The sequence below is a fragment of the Scyliorhinus torazame genome, chromosome 19, assembly GCF_047496885.1.
Source record: "Scyliorhinus torazame isolate Kashiwa2021f chromosome 19, sScyTor2.1, whole genome shotgun sequence".
Lineage (NCBI taxonomy): Eukaryota > Metazoa > Chordata > Chondrichthyes > Carcharhiniformes > Scyliorhinidae > Scyliorhinus > Scyliorhinus torazame.
This window is the reverse complement of record NC_092725.1, coordinates 98,002,024-98,022,700: the sequence shown is the minus strand read 5'-3', so window position 1 is coordinate 98,022,700 and position 20,677 is coordinate 98,002,024. Positions and strand designations below refer to the sequence as shown.

At 41.1% G+C, this 20,677-nt stretch overlaps 1 protein-coding gene across 2 annotated transcripts in view; it reads right to left on the bottom strand.

Moving 5' to 3' along the window:
* ric8b (RIC8 guanine nucleotide exchange factor B) overlaps positions 1-20,677 on the bottom strand; it is a 90,626-nt gene that overhangs the window by 7,086 nt on the left and 62,863 nt on the right. For both annotated transcript variants that reach the window (XM_072484886.1, XM_072484887.1), the window contains exons 8-9: positions 20,102-20,246; positions 18,000-18,119 (exon numbers count right to left, since the gene is read on the bottom strand). In XM_072484886.1, the coding sequence (XP_072340987.1) occupies positions 18,000-18,119; positions 20,102-20,246 (265 nt within the window). The remainder of the gene's footprint in view (positions 1-17,999; positions 18,120-20,101; positions 20,247-20,677) is intronic.

Below are 20,677 nucleotides of genomic sequence, written 5' to 3'. Positions count from 1 at the left end.
GATCTTTTCGTCCTCACTGTAAACAGTGGTGGTACCAGGGGATTGGAGAGTGGCGAATGTCGTGCCCCTGTTCAAAAAAGGGAATAGGGATAACCCTGGGAATTACAGGCCAGTTAGTCTTACTTCGGTGGTAGGCAAAGTAATGGAAAGGGTACTGAGGGATAGGATTGCTGAGCATCTGGAAAGACACTGCTTGATTAGGGATAGTCAGCACGGATTTGTGAGGGGTAGGTCTTGCCCCACAAGTCTTATTGAATTCTTTGAGGAGGTGACCAAGCACGTGGATGAAGGTAAAGCAGTGGATGTAGTGTACATGGATTTTAGTAAGGCATTTGATAAGGTTCCCCATGGTAGGCTTATGCAGAAAGTAAGGAGGCATGGGATAATGGGAAATTTGGCCAGGTGGACAACGAACTGGCTAACTGATAGAAGTCAGAGAGTGGTGGTGGATGGCAAATATTCAGCCTGGAGCCGAGTTACCAGTGGCGTACCACAGGGATCAGTTCTGGGTCCTTTGCTGTTTGTGATTTTCATTAATGACTTGGATGAGGGAGTTGAAGGGTGGGTCAGTAAATTTGCAGACGATACGAAGATTGGTGGAGTTGTGGATAGTGAGGAGGGCTGTTGTCGGCTGCAAAGAGACATATATAGAATGCAGAGCTGGGCTGAGAAGTGGAAGATGGAGTTTAACCCTGGAAAGTGTGAGGTTGTCCATTTTGGAAGGACAAATATGAATGCGGAATACAGGGTTAACGGTAGAGTTCTTGGCAATGTGGAGGAGCAGAGAGATCTTGCGGTCTATGTTTATAGATCTTTGAAAGTTGCCACTTCAGTGTATAGAGCTGTGAAGAAGGCTTGTGGTGTGCTAGCGTTCATTAGCAGAAGGATTGAATTTAAGAGCCGTGAGGTGATGATGTACAAAACCTTGGTTCAGCCACATTTGGAGTACTGTGTGCAGTTCTGGTCGCCTCATTTTAGGAAGGATGTGGAAGCTTTGGAAAAGGTGCAAAGGAGATTTACCAGGATGTTGCCTGGAATGGAGAGTAGGTCTTATGAGGAAAGGTTGAGGGTGCTTGGCCTTTTCTCATTAGAACGGAGAAGGATAAGGGGCGGCTTGATAAGAGGTTTATAAGATGATCAGGGAAATAGATAGAGTAGACAGTCAGAGACTTTTTCCCCGGGTGGAACAAACCATTACAAGGGGACATAAATTTAAGGTGAATGGTGGAAGATATAGGAGGGATATCAGAGGTAGGTTCTTTACCCAGAGTGTAGTGGGGGCATGGAATACACTGCCTGTGAAAGCAGTTGAGTCGGAAACATTAGGGACCATCAAGCGGCTATTGGATAGGTACATGGATTATGGTAGAATGATGGGGTGCAGATTAATTTGTTCTTAATCTAGGACAAAAGTTCGGCACAACATCGTGGGCCGAAGGGCCTGTTCTGTGCCCTATTTTCTATGTGCTATGTTAACTATAGAATCCCTACAGTGCAGAAGGAAGCCATTCGGCCCATTAAGACTGCACCAACCCTTGAAAAGAGCACTCCATCTAGCGCCACTCTCCCACCCTATCCCCTTACCACCCATGCATTGATCATAGCAAATCCACCTGACCTGCCTATCATTGGACTATGGGAGGAAACCGGAGCACACAGAGGAAATCCACACAGACCCATCCGACGCCGAGTTCAAATCCAGGTCCCTGGCGCTGTAAAGCAGCAGTGCTAACCACTGTGTCACCCAGAGCATCTAAACACGAAAGGAGAAGCCAACTGTTCTTGCTGCTTGCAGCTTCTCAAGGGGTAATCAGACCGAAAGATTTGGGGAAGGCGACAAACAAGTTTTCCTATGACAGACAGAAGAAAAGGACTGCTTTTGGGGTAACACCCAAGCAGAGGGCTGGTGAGGATGGAATCCATGTTCGAGGAAACAAAGATTGTGAAGAGTTGATTACAGAATCATCAGAAGGAACCTTGCGACAGGAAGTCAATTTTATTATCCTCGAAGGGTTGAACAAAGAACAATGCAGCACAGGAACAGGCCCTTCGGCCCTCCAAGCCTGCACCAGCCATGATACCAACCTTTGTCAAAACCCTCAACGCTTCCTTGTGCCGAATCCCTTTAGACCCATCCTATCCATGTGTTTGTCAAGATACCTTTTGAATGCCGTTAATGTATTTGCTTCCACAACCTCCCCCGGCAACGCATTCCAGGCACTGACCACACTCTGTGTAAAAAAACCTGCCTTGCACATCTCCTCTAAACTTTGCCCCATAGACCTTAAACCTATGACCCTGGTGACTGACCCCTCCACCCTTGGAAAGAGTGCCTGCCCATCCACTCCATCCATGCCCCTCATAATCTTGTACACCTCCATCAGGTCACCCCTCAACCTCCGTCTTTCTAATGAAAACAGTCTATTCAACCTCTCTGCATAGCTAACACCCTCCAATCCAGGCAACATCTTGGTAAACCTCCTTTGCACCCTCTCCAAAACCACATCCTTCTGTCAAAAGGTTTTACTGACGTCAAAGTAAACAATATCCACCGCCCTCCCCTCATCAATCATCTTTGTCACCTCCTCAAAAAACTCGATCACGTTAGTGGGGCTCGACCTCCCCTTCACAAAACCATGCTGTCTATCACTAATGAAGTCATTTGTTTCCAAATGGGTATAAATCCGGTCCCTGAGAATTCTCTCCAATAATTTACCTACTACTGACGTGAGGCTCACCGGCCTATAGTTTCCAGGATTATCCCTACCACCTATCTTAAACAGCGGTACCATATTAGCTATTCTCCAATCCTCTGGGATCTCACCTGTAGCCAATGAGGATACAAAGATGTCAGTCAAAGCCCCAGCAATTTTCTCCCTTGCTTCCCTCAGTATTCTGGGGTAAATCCCATCTGGCCCAGGAGACTTATCTACCTTAATATCTTTTAAAAGACCCAATACCTATTCCTTTTCGATGTTAACATGATCCAGACAGTCCACAAAGTCCCTTTCTTTGATGAACAAAGGCAGCCTTTGGACTCTCGCTCTTTGCTGCAGGGAACTGTGTATAACCCATTGACTATACTGTCCCCCTACTACTACAACATTCCGGTTAACTCCTACTGCTTGAATAGCCTCCCGGTCTCTTTGCCCATCATTCCTGCATCCATACAAGTTGAAAGAACATCAAACCTGTTGGATAATTGCAACGGTTGAGACTGTTCTACTTCTTTTCCTGTGTCACTAGTACTCTCCAAGTGGAAGTGATCATATTGGGAGGAAGAATATGGAGAACCAATATAAAACAAAAGCTACAATTCTAAAATGGGTGCAGGAGCAGAGGGACCTGGGTGTAAAGATAGTAGGACAGATTGCGTGGTTTAAAAAAAAAAAAACACCATAGAGTACAAGAGCAAGGAGGTTATGTTGAACTTGCATAAGATACTAGTTCAGCCTTAGCTGGAGTACTGTATCCAGTTCTAGGCACAACACTTTAGGCATTAGAAAGTGTGCAAAAGATTCACAAGAATGGTTCATCAGTTCCTTGGAAAGATTGGAGAAGTTAGGAGTGTTTTCCTTGGAGATCAGAAGACCAAACAAAGATTTGATAGAGGTATTCAAAGTCATGAGTGGTCTGGGCACATTAGATAGAGAGGAACTGTTCTCACTCACAAATGAATCGAGAATGAGGGGTACAGATTTAGAGTAATTTGCAAAAGAAAAGTGATGAGAAAATAACTTCCACGCAGTGAGTAGTTATGGTCTGGAATGCACTTCCTGAGTGTAGTGGAGACAGATTCAATAGAGGAATGCAAAAGCTAATTAGACTTATTTGTACGTGAAGAATGAGCAGGGTTGCGGTGAGAAGGCAGGAGAATAGCATTTTTAAAAATTTCATTCGGAAAGTGGTGCAGATACGATGGGCCGGATGGCTGTAAAAATTCTGCGATTCTGTAAACGTGACTCTCCTTTCATAAATAAATGCAACTCTGCCCACTCGTATTACGATTTTCCATGATGGCAATTTGAGCCTGTGCACGAGCTTTCAACGATTTGTATATTTGGAGGCCCAACAGAGTCTGACCTCAACTGACACTGAAATGTGGTTTCTGTTCAGGTTTCATATTAGACGAGTCTGGATCAGTGACGTGGTGACTGGAGAGCGCCGTTGCTGCTTGTAACCAAGACGTTTTTAAACTTCACCTTCCTTCTGAACATCTCGCACTTCGCAGCACCACCAGCTCTGTCAAGACCATCTGCGGGTCTCGGCCATCTAACACTGCCCAGACGCTGACCAGCAGGCGAGTCAGGCTTGGGAGTCTTATAATTGGCTGAAGCTCATCGCAGTGACAATGATGAGGCCAGAGGACAAATTTAGAGCTGTATTTTGACTTCTGATTGAGCTCAACTTCAGGGGTTTGTGTATTTAGGCCCCATGGTCTCAAAGGCTGGTCTCAATCAGAGCTGTCAGTTTTAAACTGTTTGCAAGGCTACAGCCTGGTAAGACTTTAATTTCAAAATTTAAATAGAGTACAGAATATTTAGCAACATATGTAAAGGATATGGTTTTACATATGTTGGTTACCTTTGGACTTGATTATTCCAATGCACACCTGGATTGCCGCCCTTCTGTATAGTGTTTGTGGTGCTTGTCTCATTAAGACAGCACAGCAGAAGACTGTCACCTAACTTGAGGGACCAATAGGAACAAAGAGTAAATGATCGCACCCCAGAGGGGTGAATACACCTCTCTTGGGCTGAATACATCTAGCAGCCATGTAGTAAGCAGGCAAGTTCTGTGATCCAAAGCAAACCTCCTGTACCAAGTTACTCTATTAATAAATACCTTCTTGTTCCGTATGAAGCCTGAAGTCTCTTGACCATGCCAGAAGTGTGCCACAATACATAACATTCTGCTCTCCATAAACTGGAAGTCATCTAAAACTCTGATGCCTCTTGCACCAAGTTCCATTCACCTATCACCAGTGCTCGCTGATCTATACTGGCTGCCAGTTACGCCAATCTTAATTTTAATTGCTCTAAAGCAAGTACCTTAAAAGACAATACAAAATAAAAGCAACAACTCTGAAGAGGTGCAGTAGCAGAGGGACCTTCCTACAACTCTCCACCTCTTCTTCCTCCTTGAACATGCTCCTTAAAAGTGACCTTTTTGACCTAACGTTTGGTCACCTGTCCTAATATCTTCTTGTGTCTTTGTGTCAAATTTTATTTGATAACACTTCAGGAGGCACCTTGGGAAGTTGTACACCAATGAAGGCGCTATATAAATCAAGCTTTTTTTGTTGGAAATTTGATTGAGAATTTTCTTATGTAAAGTTAAATACATCAACAGTCAAAAGATTCATGAATAATTACTGTCACAATCTCTGGGAACGTTAGTTATCAGAAAGGGCTTTATCGCATGTGTAATTCTGAATGTGAATGCATCAGCTTCAGTAGCACAGATGTATAAACCGTAGCTGCAGAAAGGAAGGGAGGAAGGACATCAACATCCTGAGAAGAGTATGTACCCTGCCTCTGACATAGCCACCAGCATCACATTCCAGCTCACTTTGCTAATTATTCACTATAAATAAAACATCCTCTAAGTGGCTTTGTGGGAAGGAGGTCTCAATTAAAGGAGCTGGGTGCTTGCATTCTTGCTTGCGGCTTCAGGTCTCCCGAGAGCCCCTTTCACTGACGCAGGTTACATCTTCGCAATGCCATTTAGCCTGATTATGACTGTGAGTCAGACCTTTTGTACGACAATCTTTCTGGCCTGTTGTGTGTCTGTCAGTACCAATACCTGGAATTAATTACACCATTCGTACCTTTGCCAATTTAACAAAGCAAAACCTCGTCCTCCCTGGGTAAAACGCTTTGGTTAGTGTTGGAGGGACTTGTTTATCTTTCTCTAATTGAGTGCCACATAATAGTTCCGACCTTTTCATGAGGCATCAACTGGGAGATGCATTCTGAAGAAGGAAAAATTCAAAGCTGTAGTGTCGGCTTGAATGATCTGTTAATTAAACCAGTTATTTTAATGAGAACAGTCGACAGTAGGTTCTGCTGTATCTGCTCAGCTCTAACCTTTGTTCCAGTTTCCGCCTATGTCTGGCTCAAGTTAATTGGCCCACACTAATTTACAGATTCCAGGCTTCTGGAATAGGTTGGCAAGGTATCATTTTATGATGATGTATCGTTAATTTTAAAACGATGATAGACTTTTGTTAGTCAAAGGTATTAAGAGGTGCAGGGCAAAGGCAGGTAAACAGAGTTAGCTTGGAGATCAGCAATGATTTCGTTTACATGGCAGAACAGACTCGAAGGGCAAACGGCCTCTTCCCGATCTTATTTGTTACATCCATGTGTCAAGAGATAATGTTTGACTAATAGAGAAAGGAAAAAAATGCATGGCTTTTGACAAAAAAGAAATTCACTCAAAACACTAGGTTATCATTTTACAGATGTTGACTTAAACTAAGAGTTTTTTAGTGGGAAAAGTAATGCCATGTTGAAAACCATTTAAATGTTTTCTATTAAAAACAGCAAAACAGCAAAGAAATTCATCAGGATTGTAACGTGTAAATAAGCTCTCAAATAGCTTACTTTGTAGGGTAATAGGAGCAGGAGTAGGTCATTTGGCCCCTCAAGTCTGTTCCACCATGCAGTAGATCATGGTTGATCTGTTTGTGGTCTCAGCTCCACTTTCCTGTCTGCTCCCCATAACCTTTGATTCCCTCGCCAAACAAAACGCTGCCTTGAAGTTCAAAGACTCAGCCTGCACTACTTTAGGGAGAAGAGAATTCCACATTCCAACAACCCTTTGAGAGAAAAAGATTCTCCTCATCTCCGTCTTAAAAGGGAGACCTCTTATTTTTAAACTATGTCCCTTAGTTTTATTCTCCTCTTCAGATTTTTCCATTTATTTCAAAATTTGCGTTCACATTCAAGTCAGGTTCTCCCTATTTTCTCCACATTACTTCTGTCTAAGGCAAGCTGTACAAGCAGCCCTACCCTTATGGAATTGGACAGGATCAGCATGGAACTCTTCTTAAACAGAGAGAATGAATGAAAAAATGTATGTGGAAATCACATTGGGTGGAATTCTTCCACCTGGGACTAGGTCCTGTGGCAGGGGCGGGAATGGGGAGCGTGTCCCACTGCAGAGGCTGGTGGGAAACTACATCATATTTTTCGGCCCAAATTCTTATTCAATTATGCATCCGGGAGTTTGGTGCCGTATTCCATGGCAGAGCAGGCATGATGGCACAAGTCCCACCATCATATCTGGGTGCCTATTAAAATGGTGCCCAACATCACTGTCCCACCATTTCAGGAAGATGAAGGATCTCCAGGAACACTCTTAAGGCTTAAAGATAGACCTCCACAATGACACTAAATCTGGAAGATCCACCTGTAGATGCTTCCACCCCGCCCCCCCCCCCCCCCACCCCAATTCTGTGGTATTCCATCTGGAGGCAGCCCCAGGCATTGTTCCAGTCCTGACTTCTACATGCCATGTTGCTCCAGATATGCTTTGTTCTGGCGTGTTTTCCCACTGGTGTCGCAGAGAATCAGGGGTGGGTGGAAGATTCTGGTTGGGCCTTTATCTGAATCCCATTCACGGGATGGAAATCAGTTTCACGCCGGCCTCCAGTGGCCCCCCCCACCCCTCCCAGAGCAAATCAAAATTAAACCCATTACACTCTCCATAACTTAGCAATTTAATTTATTAATTTAAACTTTCTAGTTTAAAATTGAGCTCTGATAACAATTTAATGGAAATGATACACGGAAGTAAATCTGACATAATTAAGAGAATACAAACCCACTGTACCCCAAGCATTTAAAAGAGTGCTGCACCACAAGGACTGTCGGAAAGGAGTTCACCCTATTTGGTTTTCCATAAAAGGAACAGAAGGACCAAGCACCAAAGTAACACATGGTCTAGGACATTCTGGGAATGGATGGCTTTGCAAAATCCCCAAAATCGATTATCCATGATGCAATTTGGACCATTCCCTTTCTCCATATTTTGATTTATTTATCTGCGTTCAATTCCAAGTATGAGAGCAAGATTCACTCAACTTATTCACTCAACTACGGTCCAGATCACCATCATGTCACCAATCTCAATGTGTTTTTAAAAGGAGATCAGAAGAAGCAGCTGCCTTCCTAATTGTATCTGTCATATGTTAGACGTTTTAGTTGCTGTGATATGAAGAGTCTAAAGTTGTGTTCCTTTTTCACCAACACACATTTATTTCATTCCAACAGCCTTTGCACAAAACTCTAACTATACATCACCTGACAGAGGCCACCTGAAGCCCCTTTACAGATCAGTGTCAATTAATGGATACTTAACATAAATGAGCCAACTAATTGCAATGTCTCTTAACCCATTACTTAACATCACACTCTCCTTCCTTCATCTCTCATAGGATCACAACATGGTTATACCACCATGAGGAGGCCATTTGAGCTGTCATGTCTGTCATTCAGTTCCTTCCTGGGTCTCTGACCTCCATGTCTCTTAAACTCTCCTCTAACCACCCAAGAACAATGTCTGCCTTTCAGAAAGTAATATTCTAGATACACAGAAGTGCTACCAAAATGATGGTCTTTCCTGCATCTCTGTTGCTATCTCCCTTTCTCAGTTACTCTGTCTGCTCCTGGTGCTTCCTCAAGCAATCTCTAAGCCTCCATTTGCTTTTCTATCCGCCTCCGATCACTCTAATTTTGCCTTTCCTGACACCTGATCAATGGCAGGTTATGTAAAACACTGCTCTATTCCAGAGTAGCTGGTGTTATATAAAACACTGCTCTATTCCAGAGTAGCTGGTGTTATATAAAACACTGCTCTATTCCAGAGTAGCTGGTGTTATGTAAAACATTACTCCATTCCAGAGTAGCTGGTGATATATAAAACACTGCTTTATTCCCGAGTAGCTGGTGATATATAAAACACTGCTCTATTCCCGAGTAGCTGGTGGTATATAAAACACTGTTCTATTCCCAAGTAGCTGGCGATATATAAAACATTACTCTATTCCAGAGTAGCTGGTATATATAAAACATTGCTCTATTCCCGAGTAGCTGGTGGTATATAAAACACTGTTCTATTCCCGAGTAGCTGGTGATATATAAAACACTGCTCTATTCCCGAGTAGCTGGTGATATATAAAACACTGCTCTATTCCCGAGTAGCTGGTGGTATATAAAACACTGTTCTATTCCCAAGTAGCTGGCGATATATAAAATATTACTCTATTCCAGAGTAGCTGGTATATATAAAACATTACTCCATTCCAGAGTAGCTGGTGTTATATAAAACACTGTTCTATTCCCGAGTAGCTGGTGATATATAAAACACTGCTCTATTCCCGAGTAGCTGGTGATATATAAAACACTGCTCTATTCCCGAGTAGCTGGTGTTATATAAACCACTGTAACACTGTTCTATTCCCAAGTAGCTGGCGATATATAAAACATTACTCTATTCCAGAGTAGCTGGTATATATAAAACATTGCTCTATTCCCGAGTAGCTGGTGATATATAAAACATTACTCTATTCCAGAGTAGCTGGTATATATAAAACATTGCTCTATTCCCGAGTAGCTGGTGATATATAAAACACTGCTCTATTCCCGAGTAGCTGGTGATATATAAAACACTGCTCTATTCCCAAGTAGCTGGTGTTATATAAAACACTGTTCTATTCCCGAGTAGCTAGTGTTATATAAAACACTGCTCTATTCCCGAGTAGCTAGTGTTATATAAAACATTACTCCATTCCAGAGTAGCTGGTGTTATATAAAACACTGTTCTATTCCCGAGTAGCTGGTGATACATAAAACATTACTCTATTCCCGAGTAGCTGGTGTTATATAAAACACTGCTCTATTCCCGAGTAGCTGGTGTTATGTAAAACATTACTCCATTCCAGAGTAGCTGGTGTTATATAAAACACTGTTCTATTCCCGAGTAGCTGGTGATACATAAAACATTACTCTATTCCCGAGTAGCTGGTGATATATAAAACACTGCTCTATTCCCGAGTAGCTGGTGATATATAAAACACTGTTCTATTCCCGAGTAGCTAGTGTTATATAAAACACTGCTCTATTCCCGAGTAGCTAGTGTTATATAAAACATTACTCCATTCCAGAGTAGCTGGTGATATATAAAACACTGCTCTATTCCCGAGTAGCTGGTGATATATAAAACACTGTTCTATTCCCGAGTAGCTAGTGTTATATAAAACACTGCTCTATTCCCGAGTAGCTAGTGTTATATAAAACATTGCTCTATTCCCGAGTAGCAGGTGATATATAAAACACTGCTCTATTCCCGAGTAGCTGGTGATATATAAAACACTGCTCTATTCCCGAGTAGCTGGTGTTATATAAAACACTGTTCTATTCCCGAGTAGCTGGTGTTATATAAAACACTGCTCTATTCCCGAGTAGCTGGTGATATATAAAACATTACTCTATTCCCGCGCAGCTGGTGTTATATAAAACACTGCTCTATTCCCGAGTAGCTGGTGTTATATAAAACACTGCTCTATTCCCGAGTAGCTGGTGTTATGTAAAACACTGTTCTATTCCAGAGTAGCTGGTGATATATAAAACATTACTCTATTCCCGCGTAGCTGGTGTTATATAAAACTCTGCTCTATTCCCAAGTAGCTGGTGTTATATAAAACACTGTTCTATTCCCGAGTAGCTAGCGTTATATAAAACACTGCTCTATTCCCGAGTAGCTGGTGTTATATAAAACACTGCTCTATTCCCGAGTAGCTGGTGATATATAAAACATTGCTCTATTCCCGAGTAGCTGGTGATATATAAAACATTGCCCTATTCCCGAGTAGCTAGTGTTATATAAAACACTGTTCTATTCCCGAGTAGCTGGTGATATATAAAACACTGTTCTATTCCCGAGTAGCTGGTGTTATATAAAACACTGCTCTATTCCCGAGTAGCTGGTGGTATATAAAACACTGCTCTATTCCAGAGTAGCTGGTGTTATGTAAAACACTGCTCTATTCTCGAGTAGCTCGTGTTATGTAAAACACTGCTCTATTCCCGAGTAGCTGGTGTTATATAAAACACTGCTCTATTCCCGAGTAGCTGGTGTTATATAAAATACTGTTCTATTCCCGAGTAGCTGGTATATATAAAACACTGTTCTATTCCCGAGTAGTTGGTGTTATATAAAACACTGTTCTATTCCCGAGTAGCTGGTGATATATAAAACACTGCTCTATTCCCGAGTAGCTGGTGTTATATAAAACACTGTTCTATTCCCGAGTAGCTGGTGATATATAAAACACTGCTCTATTCCAGAGTAGCTGGTGTTATATAAAACACTGTTCTATTCCCGAGTAGCTGGTGATATATAAAACATTACTCCATTCCAGAGTAGCTGGTGATATATAAAACACTGCTCTATTCCCGAGTAGCTGGTGATATATAAAACATTACTCTATTCCCGCGTAGCTGGTGTTATATAAAACTCTGCTCTATTCCCGAGTAGCTAGTGTTATATAAAACACTGCTCTATTCCCGAGTAGCTGGTGTTATATAAAACACTGCTCTATTCCCGAGTAGCTGGTGATATATAAAACATTACTCTATTCCCGAGTAGCTGGTGATATATAAAACACTGCCCTATTCCCGAGTAGCTAGTGTTATATAAAACACTGTTCTATTCCCGAGTAGCTGGTGATATATAAAACACTGCTCTATTCCCGAGTAGCTGGTGTTATATAAAACACTGCTCTATTCCCGAGTAGCTGGTGGTATATAAAACACTGCTCTATTCCAGAGTAGCTGGTGTTATGTAAAACACTGCTCTATTCCCGAGTAGCTGGTGTTATATAAAACACTGCTCTATTCCCGAGTAGCTGGTGTTATATAAAATACTGTTCTATTCCCGAGTAGCTGGTATATATAAAACACTGTTCTATTCCCGAGTAGCTGATGTTATGTAAAACACTGCTCTATTCCTGAGTAGCTGGTGTTATATAAAACACTGCTCTATTCCCGAGTAGCTGGTGTTATATAAAACACTGTTCTATTCCCGAGTAGCTGGTGATATATAAAACACTGCTCTATTCAAGAGTAGCTGGTGTTATGTAAAACACTGCTCTATTCCCGAGTAGCTGGTGTTATATAAAACACTGTTCTATTCCCGAGTAGCTGGTGTTATATAAAACACTGTTCTATTCCCGAGTAGCTGGTGATATATAAAACACTGCTCTATTCCAGAGTAGCTGGTGTTATGTAAAACACTGTTCTATTCCCGAGTAGCTGGTGACATATAAAACACTGCTCTATTCCCAAGTAGCTGGTGTTATATAAAACTCTGCTCTATTCCCGAGTAGCTAGTGTTATATAAAACATTACTCCATTCCAGAGTAGCTGGTGTTATATAAAACACTGTTCTATTCCCGAGTAGCTGGTGATATATAAAACATTGCTCTATTCCCGAGTAGCTGGTGTTATATAAAATACTGTTCTATTCCCGAGTAGCTGGTGATATATAAAACACTGCTCTATTCCCGAGTAGCTGGTGTTATACAAAACACTGCTCTATTCCCGAGTAGCTGGTGATAAATAAAACACTGCTCTATTCCCGAGTAGCTGGTGTTATATAAAACACTGCTCTATTCCAGAGTAGCTGGTGTTATGTAAAACACTGCTCTATTCCGAGTAGCTGGTGTTATATAAAACATTACTCTATTCCCGAGAAGCTGGTGTTATATAAAACACTGTTCTATTCCCGAGTAGCTGGTGATATATAAAATACTGTTCTATTCCCGAGTAGCTGGTGATATATAAAACACTGCTCTATTCCAGAGTAGCTGGTGATATATAAAACACTGTTCTATTCCCGAGTAGCTGGTGATATATAAAACACTGCTCTATTCCCAAGTAGCTGGTGTTATATAAAACTCTGCTCTATTCCCGAGTAGCTAGTGTTATATAAAACATTACTCCATTCCAGAGTAGCTGGTGTTATATAAAACACTGTTCTATTCCCGAGTAGCTGGTGATATATAAAACATTGCTCTATTCCCGAGTAGCTGGTGTTATGTAAAACACTGCTCTATTCCCGAGTAGCTGGTGATATATAAAACATTACTCTATTCCCGCGTAGCTGGTGTTATATAAAACACTGCTCTATTCCCGAGTAGCTAGTGTTATATAAAACACTGTTCTATTCCCGAGTAGCTGGTGATATATAAAACACTGCTCTATTCCCGAGTAGCTGGTGTTATATAAAACACCGTTCTATTCCCGAGTAGCTGGTGATATATAAAACACTGCTCTATTCCCGAGTAGCTGGTGTTATATAAAACACTGCTCTATTCCCGAGTAGCTGGTGATACATAAAACACTGCTCTATTCCCGAGTAGCTGGTGTTATATAAAACACTGCTCTATTCCCGAGTAGCTGGTGATATATAAAACATTACTCTATTCCCGCGTAGCTGGTGTTATATAAAACACTGCTCTATTCCAGAGTAGCTGGTGTTATATAAAGCACTGCCCTATTCCCGAGTAGCTAGTGTTATATAAAACATTACTCCATTCCAGAGTAGCTGGTGTTATATAAAACACTGTTCTATTCCCGAGTAGCTGGTGATATATAAAACATTGCTCTATTCCCGAGTAGCTGGTGTTATGTAAAACACTGCTCTATTCCCGAGTAGCTGGTGATATATAAAACATTACTCTATTCCCGCGTAGCTGGTGTTATATAAAACACTGCTCTATTCCCGAGTAGCTAGTGTTATATAAAACACTGTTCTATTCCCGAGTAGCTGGTGATATATAAAACACTGCTCTATTCCCGAGTAGCTGGTGTTATATAAAACACCGTTCTATTCCCGAGTAGCTGGTGATATATAAAACACTGCTCTATTCCCGAGTAGCTGGTGTTATATAAAACACTGCTCTATTCCCGAGTAGCTGGTGATACATAAAACACTGCTCTATTCCCGAGTAGCTGGTGTTATATAAAACACTGCTCTATTCCCGAGTAGCTGGTGATATATAAAACATTACTCTATTCCCGCGTAGCTGGTGTTATATAAAACACTGCTCTATTCCAGAGTAGCTGGTGTTATATAAAGCACTGCCCTATTCCCGAGTAGCTAGTGTTATATAAAACACTGCTCTATTCCAGAGTAGCTGGTGATATATAAAACACTGCTCTATTCCAGAGTAGCTGGTGTTATGTAAAACACTGTTCTATTCCCGAGTAGCTGGTGGTATATAAAACACTGTTCTATTCCCGAGTAGCTGGTGTTATGTAAAACACTGCTCTATTCCCGAGTAGTTGGTGTTATATAAAACAGTGTTCTATTCCCGAGTAGTTGGTGTTATATAAAACACTGTTCTATTCCCGAGTAGTTGGTGATATATAAAACACTGCTCTATTCCCGAGTAGTTGGTGTTATATAAAACACTGTTCTATTCCCGAGTAGCTGGTGATATAGAAAACACTGTTCTATTCCCGAGTAGCTGGTGATATATAAAACACTGCTCTATTCCCGAGTAGTTGGTGTTATATAAAACACCGTTCTATTCCAGAGTAGCTGGTGATATATAAAACACTGCTCTATTCCTGAGTAGCTGGTGTTATATAAAACACTGCTCTATTCCCGAGTAGCTGGTGTTATATAAAACACTGTTCTATTCCCGAGTAGCTGGTGTTATATAAAACAGTGTTCTATTACCGAATAGTTGGTGATATATAAAACACTGTTCTATTCCAGAGTAGCTGGTGATATATAAAACACTGCTCTATTCCCGAGTAGCTGGTGATATATAAAACACTGCTCTATTCCCGAGTAGTTGGTGTTATATAAAACACCGTTCTATTCCAGAGTAGCTGGTGATATATAAAACACTGCTCTATTCCTGAGTAGCTGGTGTTATATAAAACACTGTTCTATTCCCGAGTAGCTGGTGATATAGAAAACACTGCTCTATTCCCGAGTAGCTGGTGATACATAAAACATTACTCTATTCCCGAGTAGCTGGTGATATATAAAACATTGCTCTATTCCCCAGTAGCTGGTGTTATGTAAAACACTGCCCTATTCCCGAGTAGCTAGTGTTATATAAAACACCGTTCTATTCCCGAGTAGCTGGTGTTATATAAAACACTGCTCTATTCCAGAGTAGCTGGTGTTATGTAAAATACTTCCCTATTCCCGAGTAGCTGGTGTTATATAAAACACTGCTCTATTCCCGAGTAGCTGGTGTTATATAAAACACTGTTCTATTCCCGAGTAGCTGGTGATATATAAAACATTGCTCTATTCCCGAGTAGCTGGTGTTATATAAAACACTGCTCTATTCCCAAGTAGCTGGTGGTATATAAAACACTGCTCTATTCCAGAGTAGCTGGTGTTATGTAAAACACTGCTCTATTCCCGAGTAGCTGGTGTTATATAAAACACTGTTCTATTCCCGAGTAGCTGGTATATATAAAACACTGTTCTATTCCCGAGTAGCTGGTGTTATATAAAACACTGCTCTATTCCCGAGTTGCTGGTGTTATATAAAACACTGTTCTATTCCCGAGTAGCTGGTATATATAAAACACTGTTCTATTCCCGAGTAGCTGGTGTTATGTAAAACACTGCTCTATTCCTGAGTAGCTGGTGTTATATAAAACACTGCTCTATTCCCGAGTAGCTGGTGTTATATAAAACACTGTTCTATTCCCGAGTAGCTGGTGATATATAAAACACTGCTCTATTCCAGAGTAGCTGGTGTTATGTAAAACACGGTTCTATTCCCAAGTAGCTGGTGATATATAAAACATTACTCTATTCCCGCGTAGCTGGTGATATCTAAAACATTGCTCCATTCCCGAGTAGCTGGTGATATATAAAACACTGCTCTATTCCAGAGTAGCTGGTGTTATGTAAAACACTGTTCTATTCCCGAGTAGCTGGTGATATATAAAACACTGCTCTATTCCCGAGTAGCTGGTGTTATATAAAACACCGTTCTATTCCCGAGTAGCTGGTGATATATAAAACACTGTTCTATTCCCGAGTAGCTGGTGTTATATAAAACACCGTTCTATTCCCGAGTAGCTGGTGTTATATAAAACACTGCTCTATTCCCGAGTAGCTGGTGATATATAAAACTCTGCTCTATTCCCGAGTAGCTGGTGATATATAAAACACTGCTCTATTCCCAAGTAGCTGGTGTTATATAAAACACCGTTCTATTCCCGAGTAGCTGGTGATATATAAAACACTGCTCTATTCCCGAGTAGCTGGTGATATATAAAACACTGCTCTATTCCCGAGTAGTTGGTGTTATATAAAACACCGTTCTATTCCAGAGCAGCTGGTGATATATAAAACACTGCTCTATTCCTGAGTAGCTGGTGTTATATAAAACACTGCTCTATTCCCGAGTAGCTGGTGTTATATAAAACACTGTTCTATTCCCGAGTAGCTGGTGTTATATAAAACAGTGTTCTATTACCGAATAGTTGGTGATATATAAAACACTGTTCTATTCCAGAGTAGCTGGTGATATATAAAACACTGCTCTATTCCCGAGTAGCTGGTGATATATAAAACACTGCTCTATTCCCGAGTAGTTGGTGTTATATAAAACACCGTTCTATTCCAGAGTAGCTGGTGATATATAAAACACTGCTCTATTCCTGAGTAGCTGGTGTTATATAAAACACTGCTCTATTCCCGAGTAGCTGGTGATATATAAAACACTGTTCTATTCCCGAGTAGCTGGTGATATATAAAACACTGCTCTATTCCAGAGTAGCTGGTGTTATGTAAAACATTGCTCTATTCCCGAGTAGCTGGTGTTATATAAAACACTGTTCTATTCCCGAGTAGCTGGTGTTATATAAAACACTGCTCTATTCCCGAGAAGCTGGTGTTATATAAAACACTGTTCTATTCCAGAGTAGCTGGTGTTATGTAAAACACTGCTCTATTCCCGAGTAGCTGGTGTTATATAAAACAGTGTTCTATTACCGAATAGTTGGTGATATATAAAACACTGTTCTATTCCAGAGTAGCTGGTGATATATAAAACACTGCTCTATTCCAGAGTAGCTGGTGTTATGTAAAACACTGTTCTATTCCCGAGTAGCTGGTGATATATAAAACACTGCTCTATTCCCAAGTAGCTGGTGTTATATAAAACTCTGCTCTATTCCCGAGTAGCTAGTGTTATATAAAACATTACTCCATTCCAGAGTAGCTGGTGTTATATAAAACACTGTTCTATTCCCGAGTAGCTGGTGATATATAAAACACTGCTCTATTCCCAAGTAGCTGGTGTTATATAAAACTCTGCTCTATTCCCGAGTAGCTAGTGTTATATAAAACATTACTCCATTCCAGAGTAGCTGGTGTTATATAAAACACTGTTCTATTCCCGAGTAGCTGGTGATATATAAAACATTGCTCTATTCCCGAGTAGCTGGTGTTATGTAAAACACTGTTCTATTCCCGAGTAGCTGGTGATATATAAAACACTGCTCTATTCCCAAGTAGCTGGTGTTATATAAAACTCTGCTCTATTCCCGAGTAGCTAGTGTTATATAAAACATTACTCCATTCCAGAGTAGCTGGTGTTATATAAAACACTGTTCTATTCCCGAGTAGCTGGTGATATATAAAACACTGCTCTATTCCAGAGTAGTTGGTGTTATGTAAAACACTACGGTGTTCCGGAATAGTTGGATTCAAAGGAGACCCTGCTGCCTTTACTAATAGTATTAGACCATTCTTTGTAATCAAAGGAGAAAAGGCCAAATATAATGCATTATACAGTGAATGTAAAAGATAAGGGGAACATAAAACAGGACAACCTGACAAACACGCTTTCAATACTGGAAAACAAGAATATTTGCAGCGCAAAGTGCTATGTATTATCAAAATCTGTTCCCGTCTTGCGCTACAGGCAGCAATGACAGGCATACCTGGACAGCTTGTCAAACATATTGACGAGTTTCATTGCTTCATACTCTTTCTGTTCCTCCGTCATTCCATCCATGGGATTGGGCATTGGATCTTCTACATGACCAGTGATGGGATTAATACTGCAAATCAAATGATGCATGGAATCAGGAATTGGCAAACTGACGTTACACACACTTTGCTACAAGAGAGTTAATTTTCTTCTAATGATAGCTAGAATAATTCCAACTCCCTTTCCTCTCACCTCTCCAAGTGGCTGATCTATCTTTCTAGCACTAACCATCAGGAAAAGGTTGGAGTCCCTTCTGGTTTTGTAAACAGCAGAGACTCGGTTTGAAGGGCGCAGGACAAATTTGGTGTTGCTACTGGACTATTCAGATCCTAGGATGGAATCCGGCTGGATAGATCCCAACTTTTTATTTTTTGTTTAGAACAAAAAACAGCTACAGAACAGTCACAGGGGCTGCTCGTGAACATTTAACAAAGGAATAAAACATTTATTAAACAAAATTAACGATATTACACCATTCCCTCACCCCAACTATATAGATACAAGACAGATGTCAGAGGTAGGTTCTTTACTCAGAGAGTAGTAAGGGCGTGGAATGCCCTGCCTGCAACAGTAGTGGACTCGCCAACACTAAGGACATTCAAATGGTCATTGGATAGACATATGGACAATAAGGGAATAGTGTAGATGGGCTTTCGAGTGGTTTCACAGGTCGGCGCAACATCGAGGGCCGAAGGGCCTGTACTGCGCTGTAATGTTCTATGTTCTATTTATATATATATATACCTTTCCAGATATAGACAGGTTTGTAAGGATAACACAATTTATAAAAGCAATCTTGCACCCTTATGTTTACAGTTAAGTACAGTCCATGTAAACTAATAGGTGATCAGACACAATCATACTCTGAAACCAAGTGACAGATGACAGCTTCTCTCTCGAATACTCATCCATTCCAACAGGACAACACTGCTTCACAGGCCTGCAGTAAAGAGTTACAGACTTTTGGTTCGCTCCTTGCATTTCTGGCTTCTCGCAAGCCTATTTTGTTTTTTGTCTGCTTCCTGAAGTTTTCTCTCTTTAATTTGGAGCCTTATCCACTTCTGCTTACTTTAACTTCACTGAAGAGGACCTGTTTTTGGTCCCTATCAAAGTTCCTCGTCATCTTGGGCCTTTTTCCTGTCCCCACTCCCTGTCTTTGGGCTTCTCCTTTAGTTTGGGACTTGCTATTTGTCCCTTTCTTTTGCTGCTTGTTCTGGCATCTTCTTTCAACTAACTGTTTTTTTTTCTCTCTGTGAGCCCCCTATTGCTAGGCAACAATAAGATTTTCTAGTTCAAGAGTCATCAAACCTCATTAGAATGCAGGCATCTTTTAAAGTGAAACTAAAACTCAGGTTCCCCCAGTCTTAATAATAATAATCGCTTATTGTCACAAGTAGGCTTCAATGAAGTTACTGTGAAAAGCCCCTCGTCGCCACATTCCGGTGCCTGTTCGGGGAGGCCGATACGGGAATTGAACCCACACTGCTGGCATTATTCTGCATTGCAAGCCAGCTATTTAGCCCTGTGCTAAACCAGCCCCTTAACACACAAATATAGAAATACAAATTAAACTGAAATATAAAGCTAAAACTTCAACACACCCACAAATACAAATAAACTAACTTTAAATGATCTCTATTTCCTCACAAAAAACATCGATTCCACAATCCCTACCAAGAAAATGGGAATATTTCATAACTAGGAATAGAAGATTTATTTTTCCACCAAAGTATCAAAACATAAAACACAGGAGCATGGGAACATACAGGGCCATGGCAGTACCAGTGTCAAGGAACTATCACATTCTACATCATCTCTCCCATTAGATTCTTCTCCAAATACTCAACCAGCTCACAGCCTCACTGCCTCCCTTGGCAACCCACCCATACATTCAACACCCTTGCCCAAATCTAAACAATACTTTCACCCACCCTCTGCTAAGTTTGCTAGCCACCATTCCTCTTCAATGTTGCAATGTTGCAAAAACTGAAGTGTCAAATACCTTTACATTTGCATTCTCAAACCGCCAAAATAGTTTGAGAAGATACTTACAAAGATTTGACACTTTTGTACTCTTCGGTATCAGTGTCCTCATCTTCAGAATACTGCCCGTCGCCCCTCCCTCCGGCCAGTAGCCCATGGGCAGCAAGTAGACCCGCTGCATTACCATAGCCTGTGTACTTTAACAAGCAATCAACTGGAAGAAAGCAACATTTGTCATTAAGTTACATTCCTCCCTGGAGATGCATTCTCGAAGTAGGAGCTAAAAAATAAGCACTTTCGAATTAAGAGGGAAAGTGTAATTTTTAAAAATAAATTTAAAGTACCCAATTATTTTTTCCCCAATTAAGGGGCAATTTAGAGTGGCCAATCCACCTAGCCTGCACATCTTTGGGTTGTGGGGGTGAGACCCACGCTAACACGGGGAGAATGTGCAAACTCCACACGGACAGTGACCCGGGCAAGGATCGAACGTGGGACCTCATTGCTATGAGGCCGCATTGCTAACCATTACGCCACCGTACTGCCCTAGTAAATTTTGTTTTGGTGATTCTACAGCACTGGTTACGAATTTCTTTTTTTCCTCGCATCAATGCATAAACTACCAGATTTACTACATTCAATTAG